This window comes from Equus quagga, chromosome 9, assembly GCF_021613505.1.
Source record: "Equus quagga isolate Etosha38 chromosome 9, UCLA_HA_Equagga_1.0, whole genome shotgun sequence".
Classification (NCBI taxonomy): Eukaryota; Metazoa; Chordata; class Mammalia; order Perissodactyla; family Equidae; genus Equus; species Equus quagga.
Genome location: NC_060275.1, coordinates 72,917,313 through 72,934,437, shown reverse-complemented (window position 1 = coordinate 72,934,437; position 17,125 = coordinate 72,917,313). Strand labels below are relative to the sequence as shown.

At 37.3% G+C, this 17,125-nt stretch overlaps 1 protein-coding gene across 3 annotated transcripts in view; it reads left to right on the top strand.

The window, feature by feature from the left end:
- The window catches only part of RNF180 (ring finger protein 180), a 205,269-nt gene that overhangs the window by 37,059 nt on the left and 151,085 nt on the right, over positions 1-17,125 (top strand). For 2 of the 3 annotated variants that reach the window (XM_046671017.1, XM_046671014.1), the window contains 3 exons: positions 11,439-11,534; positions 13,145-14,104; positions 16,674-16,709. In XM_046671017.1, coding sequence (XP_046526973.1) covers positions 11,487-11,534; positions 13,145-14,104; positions 16,674-16,709 — 1,044 coding nt within the window. In that variant the 5' untranslated portion in view covers positions 11,439-11,486. The remainder of the gene's footprint in view (positions 1-11,438; positions 11,535-13,144; positions 14,105-16,673; positions 16,710-17,125) is intronic. The other variant, XM_046671015.1, reaches the window with a different exon arrangement.

Here is a 17,125-nt window from a genome sequence, read left to right as displayed (position 1 = left end):
GAAAAGCCCAGAACACAGTTGCAGACCCCAAGGAGGGAGCACATCTAGGTGGGCTGCAACAGTAGGCACCTGAAGCCCCCCCGTGACGGCCCCCACGGCAGAAAAGGGAATCCAAAGGACCACTGAGACTACGAGGAGGGGCCCAGGCCCAGTTAGCAACTGCGCATAGGGTTCCTGGTTGGTGCAGTATAAACAGCTGCTCCCCCACCACACCAGCAGAAACAAGTGGAAGGAGCAACTAAACTCTACCTCTATGTGGAGACACAAATCAACAACATCAAGCAATATGAAAAAATACATTAAATCTCCAGAACAGAAGGAAAATAACAAATACACAGAAAACAATCCCAAAGAAAATGAGATATATAACCTAAATGACGATGACTTCAAAACAGCCATCATTAAAATACTCAATGAGTTAAGAGAGAATTCAGATAGACAACTCAATGAGTTCAGGAGCTATGCCACAAAAGAGTTTGATACGGTAAAGAAGAACCAAACAGAAATACTGGAAATGAAGAACACAATAGAGGAGATTAAGAAAAATCTAGATGCACTGAACAGTAGGGCCGATAAGATGGAGGAAAGAATTAGCAATTTGGAAGATAGCAATATAGAAATGCTGCAGGCGAGGAGGAGAGAGAAGAAAGACTAAAAAGAAATGAAGAAACTCTCCGAGAATTATCAGACACAATTAGGAGATGCAATGTAAGGATTATAGGTATACCAGAGGGAGAAGAGAAGGAGAAAGGGGCAGAAAGCCTATTCAAAGAAATAATGGCTGAGAACTTCCCAAATCTGGTGAGAGAGATGGATCTTCAGGTGACAGAAGCCAATAGATCTCCAAACTTTATCAATGCAAGAAGACCAACTCCACAGCATATAGTAGTGAAGCTAGCAAAAGTCAACGACAAGGAGAAAATACTAAGGACAGCCAGGCAAAAGAAACTAACCTACAAAGGAACCCCCATAAGGCTATCAGCAGATTTCTCAGCAGAAACTTTACAGGCTAGAAGAGAGTGGAATGATATATTCAAAAATCTGAAGGACAAAAACCTACAGCTGAGAATTCTCTACCCAGCGAAAATATCCTTCAAATACGATGGAGAAATAAAAACTTTCCCAGATAAACAAAAATTAAGGGAGTTCATTGGCACAAAACCTCCTCTTCAGGAAATCCTCAGGAAAACCCTCATTCCTGAAAAATCAAAAAAAGGAAAGGGGCTACAAAACCAAGAGCAGAGGAGATAAGTAGGACAACAACAGAGAGTAGCAGCTCTTCATCAGAGCAGATTAAACCATGGGACGAGAAACAAAGGAAATTGAAGAAAACCGGAAAACAAGACATAAAATGGTAGTGGTTGGCACCCACATCTCAATAATCACTCTAAATGTAAATGGATTGAACTCCCCAATCAAAAGACACAGAGTGGCAGGATGGATCAAAGAACAAGACCCAACAATATGCTGCCTCCAGGAAACACACCTCAGCCCCAAAGACAAACACAGACTCAGAGTGAAGGGATGGAGAACAATACTCCAAGCTAATAATGAACAAAAGAAAGCAGGTGTCGCTATATTAATATCAGACAAAGTAGACTTCAAAGCAAAACAGATAAAGAAAGACAAAGAGGGACAGTATATAATGATAAAAGGGACTCTCCACTAAGAAGACATAACACTTATAAATATATACGCACCCAACACAGGAGCACCAAAATTTGTAAAGCAACTCTTAATAGAACTAAAAGAAGACATCAACAACAATACAATAATAGTAGGGGACCTCAACACACCATTAACACCAATGGACAGAACATCCAGACAGAAAATCAACAAGGAAATAATAGAATTAAATGAAAAGTTAGACCAGATGGACTTAATAGATATATATAGAACACTTCATCCAAAAGCAGCAGGTTGCACATTCTTCTCAAGTGCACATGGAACATTCTCAAGGATTGACCATATTTTGGGAAACAAAGCAAACATCAATAAATACAAGAGAGTTGAAATAATATCAAGCATCTTTTCTGATCATAATGCTATGAAACTAGAAATCAACTACAAGAAAAAAGCAGAGAAAGGTGCAAAAATGTGGAGACTAAACAACACGCTTCTGAACAAACAATGGATCATTGAAGAAATTAAAGAAGAAATCAGATATTATCTGGAGACAAATGAAAATGAGAACACAACATACCAAATCATTTGGGATGCAGCAAAAGCAGTCCTAAGAGGGAAATTCATCGCAATACAGGCTCACCTCACTAAACAAGAAAAAGCTCACATAAGCAACCTCAAACGACACCTAACAGAACTAGAAAAAGAAGAACAAACAAAGCCCAGAGTCAGTAGAAGGAGGGAAATAATAAAAATAAGAGCAGAAATAAACGATATTGAAACAAAAAAGACAATAGAAAGGATCAATGAAACAAAGAGTTGGTTCTTCGAAAAAATTAACAAAATCGACAAACCTTTAGCCAGACTCACCAAGAAAAGAAGAGAGAAATCTCAAATAAATAAAATTAGGAATGAGAGAGGAGAAATCACAACAGATACCAATGAAATACAAGGGATCATAAGAGAATACTATGAAAAACTATATGCCAACAAATTGAACAACTTGGAAGAAATGGACAAATTCCTAGACTCCTACAATCTCCCCAAACTGAATCAGGAAGAAATGGAGAATCTGAATAGGCCAATCACAAGTAAGGAAATAGAAACAGTAATCAAAAACCTCCCCAAAAATAAGAGTCCAGGACCAGACGGCTTCTCTGGAGAATTCTACCAAACATTCAAAGAAGACTTAATACCTATTCTTCTCAAACTATTCCAGAAAATTGAGGAAGATGGAGTACTCCCTAACACATTCTATGAAGCCAACATCCTTGATCCCCAAACCTGATAAGGACAACACAAAGAAGGAGAACTACAGGCCGATATCACTGATGAACATAGATGCAAAGATCCTCAACAAAATTCTGGCAAACCGAATACAGCAATACATCAAAAAGATTATACACCATGATCAAGTGGGATTTGTACCAGGGACACAGGGATGGTTCAACATCCGCAAGTCAATCAACGTGATACACTACATCAACAAAATGAAAAACAAAAACCACATGATCATTTCAATAGATGCAGAGAAAGCATTTGACAAGATCCAACACCCATGTATGATAAAAACCCTCAATAAAATGGGTATAGAAGGAAAGTACCTCAACATAATAAAGGCCATATATGACAGACCCACAGCCAGCATCATACTCAATGGACAAAAACTGAAAGCCATCCCTCTGAGGACAGGAACAAGACAAGGGTGCCCACTTTCACCACTCCTATTCAACATAGTACTGGAGGTGTTGGCCAGAGCAATTCGGCAGGAAAAAGAAAGAAAAGGAATCCAAATAGGTAATGAAGAAGTAAAACTCTCGCTGTTTGCAGATGACATGATCTTATATATAGAAAACCCCAAAGAATCCATAGAAAAACTATTAGAAATAATCAACAACTGCAGCAAAGTAGCAGGATATAAAATCAACATACATAAATCAGTAGCATTTCTATACACTAACAATGAACTAATAGTATCGAGCTCTTTTGTAACATAGCTCCTGAACTCTTTGTGTTGTCTATCTGTATTCTCTTTTAACTCCTTGAGTTTTTTAATGATAACTATTTTGAATTCTTTGTCATTTAGGTTATAGATTTCTGTGTCTTTGGGATTGTTTTCTGGGTACTTGTCCTTTTCCTTATGTTCTAGAGATTAAATATATTTTTTCATACTGCTTAATGGCATGGGTTTGTGCCTCCATGTAGAGATAGTGTTTGGTTACTACTTCCACTTGCTGCCACTGTGGGGAGTGGAGGGGAGAAGGTAGGAGCTTTGTAATCTGCACCCACCAGGATCCCTGTCAGCTGTTCCTGACCCAGCTTGGGCCACTCCTTGAGAGCGCAGTGGCCCTTTGGAGATCTCCCTTAGACTATGGGAACAATCACACATGCAGGCTTCGGGTTGCTGCTGCCTGCTCCCACAGACCCACCTAGACATGCTCCCTCCTTAGGGACTGTTGCCATGTTATGGACTTTCACTGTAGCCAGGAACTGGTTGGTCCAGACTCACAGCTCTGCAACTGTCTTGTCCTGCTGGATCACACTTTCCCGCTGTGGGCTGCAGCAGAAATATGGGCATCTGATGCAGCCAGTGGTTAGCATGTGCAGCTGTGCCACTTCTGCTCCAAGGTCGCCTAGACTTTGTGCTTGGTGGGTGGGCCTCTCCATTAGGGCCAAGCTGTGGGATCATGGAATTTCCTACTGGAGCAAGGAGTAATCACGCTGGGGCTCTAGATTCTCATTGGCCACTAGCACAGTCCTGCTAGATCTCATGTGCCCCCTCGGTGCTGCAGCAGATCTGTGGGTGTTTAATGCAGCCAATGGGTAGCTCACCCAGCCACGCCACTTCTCTTCCAAGGTTGCCCAGCCTTTGTGCTTGGTGGTTGGGGCCTTTCCACTAGGGCTGAGCAGCGACTGTCTCTGGCCTGCTGTGGGACCGTGGATTTTCCCAGTGGACCAAGGAGCAATCACACTGGGTCTCTGGATTGCCACCACCCACTCGTGCAGTCCCGCTGGATATCACTTGCCCCTTTGAGGCAATAGCAGAGCTGTGGGTGTTTAATGCAGCCAGCGGATAGCTCATCTAGCCAACCCACTCCTGCTCCAAGGCTGCCCAGCCTTTGTGCTTGGTGAGTGAGGCCTCTCCATTAGGGCCAAGCAGAAACTCTAACTGGGGCCGCCGTGGGACCATGGATTTTCCTACTGGGCCACAGAGCAATCACGGGGGGCTTAGGGCTATAGTCACTTGTTTCCCCAGTTGCACTGATGCACACACCTGCCCTTGGGGCTTTGGCAGTGCTATGAGCATTTCAGCCAGGAGAGAGTCGCTTGCGGGTACTAGGCTGTCTAGGGGCTGGAGACTTTTCGCCTATCTGCACCTCCTCCCTTGGGGTAGTTGATCCACCTTCTGATGTATAGCAGCACAGGTCTCTCAGGCATCCTGAGGTGCTGTGCGAGTATCCTCCACTGATCAATGAATGTCCATTTAGTTGCAGTTTGAAGGAAAAGAGACAAAGAAAACCGCTCACTCCATCACGTTGGTGATGTCACTCTTAGATCATTGATTTTAGACCTTTCTTTTTTCAAATATAAATATTTACATTCTAAAGCTTCCTCAGGCCACTGCCTTAACTGCATCCTACAAATTTTAATATGTGTGTTTTCCTGTTCATTCAATTTGAAATATTTTCTACTTTCTCTTCTGATTTCTTCTTTGACCCACAAGTTCTAAAAGTATAGTTTTTAACTTCAAAATATTTGAGAATTTTGCAGATAACTTTCTGCTGCTGTTTTCTAATTTAATTCCATTTTAGTCAAAGAACATGTTTAGTATGACTTCATTCCTTTGAAATTTAAATAATGGTCCAATATAATCTCTCTTGGAGCATACTCCATGTGCACTTTAAACAAATATCTGTTCTGCAGTTGTTGGGTACAGTATTTCACAAGTGTCAGTTGATTGATAGTGTTGTCTAAATGTTCTATATTCTTACTAAGTTTCTGTCTACTTGTTCTACAGATTTATGAGACAGATGCTGAAATTTTCAAGTATAATTATAGGTTTGTCCATTTCCTCTTTAAGTTCTGTCGGCTTTTGCTTCAAGCATTTTGAAGTTCTGCTATTAGGTGCATATATGTTTACAATTGTTGTAGCTTTTTGATGAATTGACTCATTTGTAATTATTAAAAGTTTCTTTTTTATCCCTGATAATATTCCTTGTTCTGAAATCTACTTTGTCTGATATTAATATAGGGATTCCAGCTTTCCTCTGATTTGAGTTTGCATGATAAAAGTTCTGTATCCTTTAAATTTTAACCTCTTTGTCTTTATGTTAAAGTGAATTTCTTGCATATAACGTATAGCTTGGCTTTTATCATCCAATCTAATATTCTCTGATTTGTAGTTGGAGTATTTAGACCATTTACATTTAGTGTAAATATTAATATGATTGAGTTCAAATCTAATTACTTATTTCCTATTTGTTTTATGTTCTGTATTCTGTTTTTCTTCTTTTTCTGTCATTTTGGATTATTTTCAGAATTCCTTTTGTCTTCTGTTGGCTTTTTAGGGTACTTACTTTTGGTTTACAATATGCATCATTAATTTAACACAGCCTTTCTTTAAATTATCTTATACCACAGTATGCATACAGTGAGAACCTTACTCACTATACTTCCATTTCTTCCTTCTTACTCTTTGTATTATTGTTTTCATACATTTTAATTTTGCATTTATCAACTCCACAATACATTTTTAACATTCTACTTTAACTAGTAAATTGTCCTTTAAAGAAAATGAAAAATAAAAATATATATTTTACATTCACCAACATATTTACCATTTTGGGATCTCTTTATTCAGTTGTGTTGATCCAAGTTCCATTTGATGAAATTTTCCTTATGCTGAAGAACTTCTTTGACATGTCTTGTAATTCAAGTTTACTAGTGGCAAATTCTTTTAGGGTTTGTTTCTGTGAAAAAGTCTTTATTTCACCTTCATCTAAAACGTTTTTTATATAGTAAAACTACTCTGTGGTGTACGGTTTCCTGGGTTTTGACAAATGCCTAGGTTTCGTTATGCATAATTACAATCAAGATACAGAACAGTTCCATTATCCCCCCAAATTCTCCCATGCTGGTGCTTCATAGTGAATCCCTTCCTCCCCACCCCAAAACCTGACAGTTACTGATCTGTCTTCCATCCCCTCCATGGTTTTATTATGCTGGCTTACCTTGTTGAAGTGGTTATTCCACTCTCACTGTATACATGCTATGGTATAAGATAATTTAAAGAAAGACTGTGTTAAGTTAAGGATGCATATCGTAAACCAAAAACCAACTACTAAGGGGAAGAAAAAAGTAGTTGTTCCACTTCAACAAGCCTGTAACTTCTCCATCTTACCCTGGATCCTAGTTTAGCTTCTCTACCTTCTGGGCCAGATGGATATGTACTTAGCTCTATAATGAAGGCTTCTAGTTTCTCTGACTTATACCCATACTATCAAGATCAGAGACAGTGAAACTGGTTTGGGTTTCAGTTCATCCTCATATATATGAGCTTTTCCTTGCTGTCCCTTACTTTGCATCCATCTTCTTTTCCTAGCTTCCTCAGCCTTAGCAGGCCCTGTATCCCTGGGTCTTAGGGGTTTGGCCATCTCAATACTCCTGTCCCTTCCAGTTATAATTCTGGGTCCAGCATTGTGTTTCTGTTTCTTCCTCAGGGGTGGGGGATTTTGTATTGTTGTTTTTCAGTCCCCTAAGGGTCACAATGTTTGCTGCCTTTCCCCTGGTAATTTAAGGCTTTTATTCTCTTGGAGATGTAGGGAGAAGGATCTGGATTGAATTTTGTGCTTTTCCCTCAGTGGCTGCTGTTCTTCCCCCTCAGGCCTGTACTATGTTGGACTTTTATTGGATACCAAACACTGTAAATTTCATGTTTCTGAGTGTTATACTTTGTTTTATTCCTTTAAAGCCTGTTGTGTTTTGTTCTTCTGAGCAGTTATTTGTAGATAAGTTTGATAATTTAGAAGCCTGTTTTTAGGTTCTTTAGGTCAGGTTTAAAGTAGTTTTTATTCCAGGGCTAATTTAGCTCCACTTTTATGGTATGACCCTTTAAGTCTCTACTGAATGCTTCATTATTTAATGAATCCTTTTCTCTCGGGCTGGTTGGAACATAATGATTTCTGGCCCTGTATGAGCTCTTGGAGTTGTTCAGTTTATAGTTCCCCTATAATTATTCTTTCTGCTGTAGATGTTCTTAGCACAGTCTCCTGGAGTTTTACTCTAAGCATGACCATGCTGGAATTTGTTCAAAGACTCAAGGGGACCCATGCATAGATTCCCGGAGCTCTTTTTTCTCTTTCTTCCTTTTCTTTCTCTTGGGTACTGCGTTCTGCAAATTTCAGCTTGCCTTAACTTCCATAAAATCTGATTTCTGTTTCTTCAACTCAAAAAGTTAGCCAGGATTTGTTGGGGTTCCTTCTTCATGTGTACTGTACTCTGTTAATTGCCTCCAGGCAGAAAGTCTAGATGATTGTAGGCTCAATTTGTTTGTTTCATTTCTCTCAGAAATCATAGTGCTTTGCTACCTGTTATCCCACTGTCTGAAAATAATTCATTCTTACATTTTGTCCAGTTTCTGGTTGTTTGTGGCAGGAAGTTAATTCTGAACTTTTATTCCTTCATAGCCCTAAGTGAAATTCCAAAAGTCATTGTTATCTTCTTCCTCTTGTTTGTGAAATGTCTGTTTTCTCTTGATGCTTTCTTTATTTCTTTTTCTTTTTTTTTTTTCTGAGGAAGATTCAGCCTGAGCTAACATTTGTTGCCAATCTTCCTCTTTTTTGCTGAGGAAGATTCTCCCTGAGCTAACATCTGTTGCCAGTCTTCTCTTTTTTGTGTTTGGGTTGCTGCCACAGCATGGCCACTCATGAGTAGTGTAGGTCCACACCTGGGAACCAAACCTGGGCTGCTGAAGCAGAGCATGCCAAACTTAACCACTAGGCCTCTGGGGCTGGCCCTCTTGATACTTTCTTTTATCACTGGATTTCAGCAATTTGACTATTAAGTGCCACAGAGTAGTTACCTATGTGTTTACACTATTTGGAGATCGCTGAACTTCTTGAATCTATGGACTTTGGAAACTTTGGCCATGATTTATTCTACTGTTGTCCTGCCTTTCCTCCATTTACATGTATGTTAGACTGTTTTGCTGTTTCCAACAGGTACGGAGGTTTTGCTCATTTTTTGACTGTTTTTCTTCTTCTATGCTTGATTTTTTCATTTTTATTTCTATATGTTCATGTTCACTGATATTTTTTTCTGCAGTATCTAATTTGCTGTTAAGTGAAACTTTTCATTTCAGATTTTTCATTTCTAGATATACCATTCGTTTGGTATTACTTTAAGACTCAATTTCTCTTTACATTCTTCTCGTGTTTCTCTTTTAATACTTGAATATATTTATAACAGCTGGTTTAATGTCTTTATTTGCTTATTCAATCATCTTCACCTTTTTCTAGGTATATTTCTATTGATCAGTTTTTCTCCTGGCTATTGGTCACATATTTTTTGCTTTGTACATATCTAATAATTTTTCTTGTAGATTAGACACATTATTGAGTGTCTAGATATTATTGTCTTCTTTTTAAAGTGTTTTTGCAGGTGTATAAGTTACTAGTGATTGAGTTTCATATTTTGGAGGCTTATTTTTAAGCTTTGTTAGGGTTGTCTTTTAGTAGCCTTTACTCTAATGCTGTCTAGCCCTACTCTTAAGGTGGAACTCGTCTGGAATCTCTCCTAAATACCCCAGATGTTCGTTCAGATCATTCTACTCTGGCTAGTTGGAACCAAAACATCTTCCTAGCCTTGCTGTGAGACCCGTGTGGATAGTTAAGTTTACAGCTCTCTAGTAGATGCCTTTTCCTTGGTAAATTTTCTTTATTTGGTTCTTGATATCTCACTCTACATGTGTCCATGTTGGTGTTTAACCAGAACTTTAAAGGAATCTCCATACAGGTTTCTGGAAATTTTCCTATTTATAGGCCTTGCCTTGTCAGTACAGTGTCCTGTAAATTCTAGCTGTTTAGTCTCTATAGACTCTGATCTCCATCTTATCAGCGAGGCTACTGTGCTCTGCTTGGGTTTCTCCTCCCTGCACCACAGTTCCCCCAGGCAGAAATCCAGCATTTAGGCTCATTTCATTTATTTTCCTTCTCTCAGAGATGACAGTCCTGTGCTTTCTTTGTCTAATGTCTTAAAACATTTATTTAATATATTTTGCCTTGTCTTATCAATTTTAGTGGTGGAAGCATGTCTAATACCACCTCCTCCAGTTTGTTAGAATCAGAAGTAATGAATGTGTCTTATTTTTATTTGAATCAATTTTTAAACAAATTTTTAATTATACAAGTATAATTTAATATATTCTCCCGTTAAAACAATTATGGAAAAGTTAAATTTTCCTTTTAGTTAATCTCCACAGTCTTTGTATGTCATGATACTATTTTCAGTGAGAATAGAGATTGGTCCTCAGTAGCTCATCTTTTAGACTTGCTACAAATGCTTTCTATTTTTTTTCTAGACTTTTCCAGCCACCCTGGCATATTGCCCTATTTCTCTGCCCCAAGTGTTACTCTCTCAGAGACAGATTTCAACCCCACCTCTAATGGTTTCCCAGGGCCCTTTTTACTTGTAATTTCCACTGGTTTGGCCTGGACCATTCTTTGTGTTGTTCTTATCTATTAGGTACTTGGGTACAGTATGCTCTTTATTATTTTGTTAACCTGATTATAGTAACTAGTAGTGCATCTGCTTGGGAAATCTAAAAAAGAACTATACTTTGGCAACTTGCAGAGCTGCTTCTGTGTAAAATCTCTTCCTAAGAAAGGGTACCCGGGCAGGAGCCTTACCCTTTCCCTGTTCTTCTCAAGCAGCCCTTTTCTGTTATTCCATAGAATGAAATTTCCTAGACCCAGAAGGGACCTAGCAGTGTTTTACAGGTAAAGAAACTGAGATCCAGAGAGGTAAAGCTGCTGGCTATGGTCATGTAGGTAGTGAAGATCCACATATTTCCACCCTGGCTTGCCCTGTATTTTTCTGACATCTTGGGAAGCCATACTGTCTCGACTGTGTATCACATTTCTTTCCTGTTTTTTGGCCTGGCACCCCTTTCACCCCCCTCCCTCCTTCCTTCACTTCTGGTAACCACCAATCTTATATCAGTATCTATGTGTTTATTTCACATTTATTTCTGTAGATCTACTTCAGAAAGCCAAAAGTGTCTCTTTTAGAGATTTTTGTTCTTCTTAAACACAGCTGAAATTGAGTCAGGGCTTTTCCAGCTGCCTACACAATTGCTCCTCTACCCCATCCTCTTGCACTTTTCTTGAGCATCTTAATAGAGAATATATCAACTCCTTTATTCTGTCAGTAGAATCAGAGATTGAAGACTGGGGAGAGTTGTTGTGAATGGCAATATTTTTTCTCACATATAGAAAAAAGAATAGGGCGCTGCATTTGTCAATTCAGTAACTTACTGCTAAATTTTAAATTTAATTTAATGAACTCAGTAAAATGGAGGGATTTTTTTTCATTTTAAAATTCCTGAAAATTTAAAATTCATTTAAAATTCGTGAAAAACATTTTTTTTTTTGTCTTTGTGGGTTTGTTTTGGGGGATGGGAGTAAGGAAAACAGACCAGTGTATATTTCCTTCCTAGCTAAAATTGAATTTCTATTTTTGTGTTTTACTCAAATAAGAAATTTGTGAAATGAATTCTGAACTGGTAATGGCTAATAACACGTATTTTGATATAACAGGATAGACATGATTCAGCTGATGATCAAAATATTTGTCATGTGTGGCACATGAATATAGAAGTCCTTCCAGAATGGATAAACTGCCTAATACAAAAGGTAAGTTCTTTAGTTTCTGAGTAAAATTAGGAATATACTACCTTCAGAATGTTTTTGTCCCCATTTTAGAACTATTTCTCTTGGATGCATTGTTTCAAGAGACATCAAAGGGTGTGTAACTCTTGATTACACTTACTGGCTTTTTCATTGTTACTGGAGTGCTCCAGGTACTTTTCTACCTCCCACTTTGCACTTGGTATTTCCTCTTCTTTGAAAGCTTTTCCCACAGGTATTCACCTATTTCCTCATTTCCATGGGTCTTTCCTCTCAATGAGGCATTGCCTGGCCAACCTATCAACTGACCCCCACACTATTACCACTCTTCATACTTCCTTTCTCCCGTCTCTGCTTTCTGTACCTATCTATATTTTACACACACACACACACACACACACTATAAGTAAAATTTAATACTAGTAAATATGCATGAGTATATATGACATATAAATATGTACATCATTATACACATCCACACACACACATACACATATACACACACTCACCCACACATGCATATGGCTTACTGATCTTGCTAATTGCCTAGCTCCACTATTAGAATATAAATTCCATGAAGTTAGGGGTTTTTATATTTTATTACTATATCGTCAGCACCTAGAACAGTGTCTATGAGTGAATGAAATATCCTGTATGTATCATTCACGTATGCACACACATATAAAATAAACTAGATTATGATTCTTATTGACACAATCAAAACTAAATACCACACTTTTAAGGATTCTTAATGAAATATTATAACAGCAAGAACTCACCTTGTTAACAGTATCATATCATTATTTCTCACAATTCAAAACACCTAAGTCTTAGAAAAGTGTAAGTAATATGATTTTTGGAAAAATATAGTTTCCTTTCCCCACTGAATAGCTTACTTTTTTTGTTAAAAAATAAAATTAGATAGATCTCTGTTGCATCCATTCTCATATTGTAATGATTTCCTGGGACAATGCCAGCATGCTGTTTGCAAGTGTCCTGAACTTCATAAAATGTATTAGGACACTGCAGATATTCCACTGTCTCTGTTGAAAAGATAATTTTAAGCCAGTTCATTGTTAATTTCCAATCTGAGTATAGAAAATGCACTGTCTGATGTATGCAACCAATATCTTTTGGTTGTATGTAGAAAGGCAGGAAGAGCTTTACTCTGTTGATTGGGTGAAGTTCCCTCCCACAGTGCTTGGTATGCAAGAAGTGTATCAAAACAGACACTTTTCTGTGAGATTTTACTTGCAAATTAAGCTCTGTAGACTGATTTGCTTCCTGGTGTTTTCTTTTCATTAGTTCACACTGTATCCATATTCAACCTATTGTTTAAGATAACTCAACCTATTGTTTAGAATTCTTAGCGTTGTTTAAATGGGCATGATGTGCAGTATGTTATTATTCTAGAACTTTGGAGCTGTTTATCTCTATGAGAAGGCTTGTTTCCATTTACTGTTCTGTCTGCTAATCAGAAAACAGAAAGCTAGCCTTTTCTGTGGCATAGAAAACTTTCATGTGGTTGGCTTTAAGAAAAAATGCAAAAACTCACACATACTCTTTGATTACTTTACAGTGAAAGCATTGTCTTTATTTTCCTTTATGACCCGTAGGCCCAGTGGACAGTTGGAAAACTGAATTGCCCTTTCTGCGGGGCCCGTTTAGGGGGCTTTAATTTTGTCAGCACTCCAAAATGTTCCTGTGGCCAGCTTGCAGCTGTACATCTCTCCAAGAGCCGGACCGATTATCAGCCAACACGAGCAGGCCAACTAATGAGACCATCACTGAAATACTTGTCACATCCTAGAGTTCAGTCAGGTTGTGACAAGGAAACTCTGCTGACAGGTGGCGCCTCCAAAAACAGAAATCACAGCCTTTTAAACATGGCTCAAAATAATAATGGCCCTGGAAGATTAACAGAAGCACTCTGCCTGGAGGTACGGTCAATGTGTTTTGAGATGAAAAATGAAAAACTGCTCTTCAAAGGATCAGATCCAAAATACCAGCTTTTTGTTCCCCAGCTTGTGACTGGAAGATGCACTACAAGAGCTTTTCATAGAAAATCACATAGTTTGGATCTGAACATCACTGAGAAACTGTCTTTATTACCCACTTTTTATGAAATACATAGTAAGACTACTGCCTATCCCAGGCTAAATGAAACACAGCCTATTGACCTTTCGGGCTTGCCTTTAGAAGCTAGTAAAAATAGCTGTTCCTTTCAGACTTCATCCAGTTTTGATCCTAATATGCTGCTGCAAAGATTTTCAGTGGCTCCCCATGAGACCCAGACACAAAGAGGAGGAGAATTTCAGTGTGGTCTAGAAGCTTCTGCATTGTACTCTGATCATGCTAGTTCTAGCAACCTGACTTTCCTGATGGACCTGCCCTCAGCTGACAGGAGCATGCTAGAGGCCTCGGACCAGGAAGAACACCTCTCTCATCTGGACTTCGTAGGCTCGGGGAGTTTTTCATTGGGTGCCATTAATCAGAGGCTCAATAAGAGAGAAAGGAGCAAGTTCAAGAATCTGAGAAGGAAACAACGAAGGCATGAAAGATGGCTGCAAAAGCAGGTAAGTTTTTAAAAGAGTTTACTAAAAATTCTTTATTATAAATGTTGGGGTTTGGGGAGAGGAACTAACTTTGAATACCTGTGTTACAAAAACTTGGTTTTAATGATTTTTGAAATGACATTTCTCATTTCACTTTCATCACATTTAGCTTAAATGCATATTTTCAAGGACCCTTAATTATGTGCCCACAGGTTCTAGATAGGGTTAACAGTGCTAAATTGTGAAAATTATCTAAGGGATAGTTGACCCTGACTGCAATTTTACAGGAGAGTATGCTTCTCTATGATTTAAACGCCTGTACCTATAATGATGTGATCAAGGACAGGGTGTGTGAAGGCACTGAACAATAAATGTGAGGTGCTGAGGAAACCAATTAAAGCCAATGGATAAGGTGCTCATGAACATTTGGAAGTTTGAGGACTAGTGTAGTTCTATATAAACTTTTTTTGCAAATTGCCTTTATTATCTACTTGTTCATAATAGATAATAGCCTTTATTAATCAGTATGTTGAATATTCACAATGTCCTCAGAGCTAAAATATAGAAAGCTGCAACTTTACTTAATAGTTCATTCTTTTAAAAACAGTTTAAGTGAACTCATTGTTTATGATTCTAGTCATAGATATAATAAAATTATATTACTGCATTAAGTTCTTCAATCCGGTTAGGTATTTTTCATCTTTTGGTTAGATAGTATAATTATAGTTATAGATAATTATTATATTTTTGACTGGTTTCTGACAAGAACATTCCAGTTTGGTTTATTTGCAAGTGATGGTGTAATGTGACATCAAAGCATATGTTGTGGAATGGAAAAACGAATATATTTTAGCACCAGTGTAATATCCTTTGTAGTTTAATTTATTGAAGCTGTAAAATTCAAAATTTTTATTGAAAATTTAACTTAAAACTAGATAAATTGGAGATGATTTTGTGTTATTCAGAAGAAATACCTTAAAAATAGTGTAGAGAGCTGTAAAATAATTCTTTATAAATAGAAATTTAAAAGAAGTATGAAAATTATCCTTGTTCTGTACTGTAAATATATGCAAATAACATCTTTGCAATTTGAAAAATGTATTTAATTCTTGGGCTGGGTGCTTCTGAAGACTTTAGCTATATTATTAAGCATTTTCCAGCATTTAAACTCCCTGTTTTACACAGAGCAAAATAAGACCAAAGTTAGTTTTTTTACGATGTTTTTATTCATTCACACACGTGTGATTTAACCAATCTGCTTAGCTAATTGATCAGAATGAATGAATCTTAGTTGAACCTGTGAAAAGTCAGTATAGGGAGTGACATGGCAGGATTCTAATATGTTTGGTTGGTTGCACAGAAGCTAGAGGCAAACAAATGCTGAATGTCTCCTTAGCAAAGACAATTTAAAAACGTGTAGCAGCATAGAAATGACTTGAGTTAGCAATGTGAGTACACACCATGGTTAGAGCCAGAAAGAAGAATTTTTAATAATCAATCTTCTTAATTCGAGCAAATTAAATCCTAGGGAGAGCTAATATTTCAGAAAAATTAATTGCTTAGCTATTCAGCTTATTCCATGTTTAATAAAGATCAGTTAATTCTGTAAACATTTATCAAATATCTTTTATATACCATGCCTTTGGATAAAGACTTCAAAATAGATGCTGCCCTTTGTTTAATGAGGAAAATAAGCTTACAAGGTAGAAAGAAAAAGCTGCCTATTATTAATGATAATTTTTAAAAAGTTTAAAATAATTGGTTGACTAGATTTCTGACTTTCACTTGACATTTTTAATGGTTTTTTTGCAAAGTGGACATCTGTGGCAGATACCATGTTAGGAAATGTTAATGGTACTACAAAAAGATATTCAAGTTTTTGAAGCTTAGGGATGTAAATGAGATTGATAATGAAGCAGAAACTACAGCCAGTTTTCAGTGTTTTCGTTCAGCAAATGTTAATTGAGCATCTGCTTTGGGGAAAGACAGTGCTGAACTACATTTAGCCAGCAAACCTCTTTTTTATTCAGCATAGTCTTTTGGGGTTTTGTTTTTATTTTTTGTAATTATCATGAAATAAAATTGATTTATTCTTGGTGTACAACCCTATGATTTAAACACGTGTAGATTCATATAACAGCCATCATGATGGGACTACAGAACAGTTCCATCACCCTAAAAATCTCCTCTCTGCTTTTATGATTGTGCCTTGATTATATCTTTATAATCACACTGTTGTCCCATCCCTAATCCCTGAAACCTGCTGATCTGTTCTCTATTACTTTATTTTGTTTTTTTGATGTTATAAAATAATATAATCTTATGAAATTAGAGTCACATAGTATATAACCTTTTGAAACTGACTTATTTTGCTCAGTGCAATTGCCTGTGAGATTCAACCAAGTTGTTGCATATATCTATAGTTTTGTTCTTTTTTGTTGCTCAATAGTATTCCATTGTATGAATGAACCACAGTTTATCCATTCACCTGTTGAAAGACAGGTAGATTATTCCAGGTTTTGGCAAATTTGAATAGAGCTGTTATAAATGTTTACAGGTTTTTGTGTGAATCTCAGTTTCATTTCTCTAGGGTAAATACCCAGGAATGGGGTTGCTGGATCATATGGTAAGTATATATTTCACTTTACAAGAAACTGTCAAGCTGTTTTCCAGAATGGCTGTACCATTTTACATGCCAAGCAGGGGTGTATGAGAATTCCATTTGCTGTGTATCCACACAAGCACCTGCTAGTCTCAGTATCATTTACTTTGTCATTCACTAGATGTGTACTGTTATCACATTGTGGTTTTAATTTGCATTTCCCTAATGATGTTGAACATTTTTTCATGTGCTTATTTTGCCATTTTATATATTCTTTAGTGAAGTGTCTGTTCAAATCTTTTGGTCATTTTTTAATTGGGTTATGTTCTTTATGTTGAGTGGTGAGAGTTCTTTTTATATTTTGAATATAAGCCCTTCACTGGATATGTGATTTGTAAAGATTTTCTCCCAGTCTATAGCTTGTCTTTTTATTCTCTTAA